General features: G+C 60.5%; 1 protein-coding gene across 1 annotated transcript; it reads right to left on the reverse strand.

Moving 5' to 3' along the window:
• Positions 1 to 356: 356 nt before the first annotated feature.
• RPS10 (ribosomal protein S10) lies at positions 357 to 3,174 on the reverse strand. Its single transcript, XM_027659660.1, has 5 exons — positions 2,988 to 3,174; positions 2,443 to 2,614; positions 1,083 to 1,160; positions 916 to 971; positions 357 to 445 (listed from the first exon to the last, which is right to left on the reverse strand). Exons 1-5 carry the CDS (start codon positions 3,135 to 3,137, stop codon positions 404 to 406), a joined length of 498 nt encoding a protein of 165 aa, XP_027515461.1. The 5' UTR covers positions 3,138 to 3,174; the 3' UTR covers positions 357 to 403.
• Between the last annotated feature and the right edge of the window lie 6 nt (positions 3,175 to 3,180).

Raw genomic sequence — 3,180 nt, forward strand, 5'->3', positions numbered from 1 at the left:
GTCTGTCCGTCCGTCCGTCCGTCCCATCACCGATCACCGGCACTGCTCCCCAGCGACGCCTGGCGGCGCGCGGCGGCCCCTGCTCCGGTGTCCCCGGCTCCGCTCCCCCGGGCCGTGTCCCCCCCCCCGGCACCGCTGGGAATCCCCGTCATCCCGGGCACTGGGACAACGGCTCCGCCTTCCTCCAGGAATCACCTCCACACACCCGGCAGGAACCACCAAACCCGGCACGTTCCTTTCCTCTAAGCACAACTCATTCCCCCAGTGCTGTTCCTCGTGCCACACATCTGAGTCACCCTCTGCTCCCGAGATGTTTGATGTTTATGCACTTCAGTGAAACACAGGGACGGACCCAGTGGCATTTTCACCTCTTTTATTATACACAAAGCATGAGCAGGGGGTTCTACTGCGGGGGCTGCCCACGGCCACGGCCGAATCCACCTCTCTGCAACAGGAAAGGGAGAGCGTTAGAGATCACTGTGTCAGGCAAGGGACAGCAGCAAACACAGAGCAAAGAACAAACAGCACCATCAAAGCTCTGCCCTCAGCTCAGTGTTACTTTGGGAACAACCTAACGCCGACCTGTTTGACATTCACTAGCTGGCACAGGTTAACCAGGTGATTGATACCAACACCAACCCACCCCAGCCAGTTCTATAACTCTTTTATTTCAGAAGTATAGTCATGGATCTCCAGAGAGCTCGGCTTGCTCTCAGACCTGCTGCTGGCCTCTGTCCCAGCATGGAGGCCATCACGTCCTCTACCCACAGAGAGGGAGCTGGGTGTGAAGGGTGACAGCTCCCAGCCTCTCTTACACCCTCAGAGCCCCGCAGTGAGGAGCACACCCACAGGACCTTCCAGCTCCTCCCATCAAAGCCTCAACAAAGGAAGCAAATCCCAAATGCAAACACTCACGAACTGGAATTCGGTGGCTGCTCCAGCACCAGCCTCAGCCTTCTTGTCAGCACCAGCTGCAAAGAGAGGAGCAGTCAGTGCTCACAGAACGCCCAGCGCAGTGCTCCTGCCTGGGACCACAGGGGTGGAGCTGGGGCTGCACAGAGTGCGGGATGAGGGGCACTCACGTGGCACGGCGCTGCGCCGGTACGTGTCCCGGTCAGCCTCGCCCCGCGTCAGCCGCGCCGGCCGCTCGCCCTCCAGACCTGCAACAACAACACCCCCATCACTGCCCAGCCAGGCCTCAAACTGCCCCTTCGGGGGCACCCGCACCCAGGGTGCAGACCAGCCTTGGATCTGCCAGCAGTGCCACCCCTGGAGCAGCTCAGCGAGGATAAACCTAAGGAAAACAGGGATTTAATATGGAAAACTTCACTCTGAGGGGGGGGAAAAGTGCCCCAGCTTGTGATCGGGTGCAAGTTAAATATTATGTGAGAAATGGATTTACAGCATCGTCTCAACAGTCTTCTGGCTGTCAAACAAGAGCCAAACATTATAGCTGATAAAAGCCCCACAAATTCCGGGAATCTGCCATGTCCAGCAAGCCTGCCCACAGTGACAAAGTGCACATCACTCTGAAACAGCCACTGTCAGTACCCAAATCCCCCCGATGGAACAGGTTCAGAACACCAAGAGCAGGTTAGCTTTGGAACCTCAGGTTAATACCACACAGAGGACCAGCTGTCTGGGACCCACCAGCCCCTGTGCTGCTCTCAGGGGCCGGGCAGGACCCACACAGGGGCAGCTGTACCTCCTCAGTGTCCTCCTGCACAGCCACAGGCAGAGCCAGTTCTTGTAACTCTTTTGTTATAAAGAGGAACACCCCACTGAGGATGAATTTCTCCTGCAGATGTTTCCCTGTCCTCCCTTCCTGCCAGATCAAACCCCTACAGCACATACCCCACCCGTGGATGGGGCTCTATGGCTCCCAGGCTGCTGCAGCCCCAGGCAGCTGATCCACAGGGAAGCAGAACACAGGCACAGCCCTCCCAGGAATCCCTGCCTGGTGGGGCTGAGCGAGGGCTCCAGCAGGGCTGCAGCTCCTTCAGCTCCCTGGATAAACACAGCACCTAAGGAACAAACCTGGGAACATCCAGAGCAGCTTGAGACCAAAGGAACCATCACCTTCCCAGCGTCAGTGCAATCCCTCCCTTTGAGGCAGGTGATGCTCTTGTTTTGCTGGGCTGAGACAAGAGCTGCAGGAGCTGGAGGGGAGCTCTCAGCACCCCCAACCCACAGTCCTGGCCCCAGGGCAGTGCCTGGCCCTCACATGAGCGGCTGCACCACCAGCACCTCCTGCCCTCAGGGCTGTGAAACCCACCCAGGGAAACCCAGAGACACAGGCCCAACACACAGAAGCACAGCGTGGCTGGGGCTGGAAGGGGCCTCGTGGGGTCACCCAGTCCAGCCCCCGTGTCCGGTCAGGGCCCCGTGGAGCAGTGGGTGTGTGACATGTCCATGGAGGGAGCCCCCTGTGCCCCCGCTCACCCTTGGGCCGGGGCCGGCCGGTCTCGGGGCGGCTGCGGCGCAGCGTGGCCGGGACGATCTCGGGGGGCAGGTGCAGGTAATCCCGCAGGTACTGGATGCCCTCGTTGGTCAGGTACCAGTAGAAGTGTCTCCAGGCAAACTGCTCCTTCACGTACCCCCGGGACTTGAGGGACTGCGGGGACAGCTCCCAGTCACTCCCAGCCAGGGCTGAGCCCCATCCAGCTCCCCCACCAGTGCCCCCAGCGGGTGTTTCATGGGCACTGGAGCTGCACAGGGATGTGGGGAATGGGGATGTGGGAACAGGGACCAGCTCACGGGCACAGAACTGCACCATCAGCCCCACTCAGGGGAAAGCACAGGGACCAACCCTCCCCTATGCCCCCAGATTCCCCTACCTGCCCCCCCAAACCCCACACCTGTCCCCCCAGACCCCACACCTGCCCCCCTCCAACCCCACACCTGCTCCCCCGATGCCACCACACCTGTCCCCCCAGATCCCACACCTGTCCCCCTAGACCCCACATCTGCCTCCTCAGCCCCCTCACCTGCATGGCTTTCATGACGTGCAGGTTGGGCACGTTCTTGTCCACGAGCTCGGGGTGCTTGGGCATGTGCACGTCCTTCTTGGCCACCATCACTCCCTCCTTGAACAGCAGCTCGTAGATGGCGATCCGGTTCTTCTTGGGCATCAACATCTGCAAAAGGAACAGGACACAGAGCCAGGTGACCCCGGGGCCC

Source organism: Corapipo altera, unplaced genomic scaffold (genome assembly GCF_003945725.1).
Source record: "Corapipo altera isolate COAL_440 unplaced genomic scaffold, ASM394572v1 77b, whole genome shotgun sequence".
NCBI classification, from domain to species: domain Eukaryota; kingdom Metazoa; phylum Chordata; class Aves; order Passeriformes; family Pipridae; genus Corapipo; species Corapipo altera.

Coding starts and splice junctions, on each gene's coding strand:
- RPS10 (XM_027659660.1), bottom strand. CDS start 3,137: ATGTTGATGCCCAAGAAGAACCGGATCGCCATCTACGAGCTGCTGTTC. Junction 1,161..2,442: donor CGGCCGGCCCCGGCCCAAGG/GTGAGCGGGGGC, acceptor TTGTTGTTGCAG/GTCTGGAGGGCGAGCGGCCG. Junction 972..1,082: donor CCGGCGCAGCGCCGTGCCAC/GTGAGTGCCCCT, acceptor CTCTCTTTGCAG/CTGGTGCTGACAAGAAGGCT.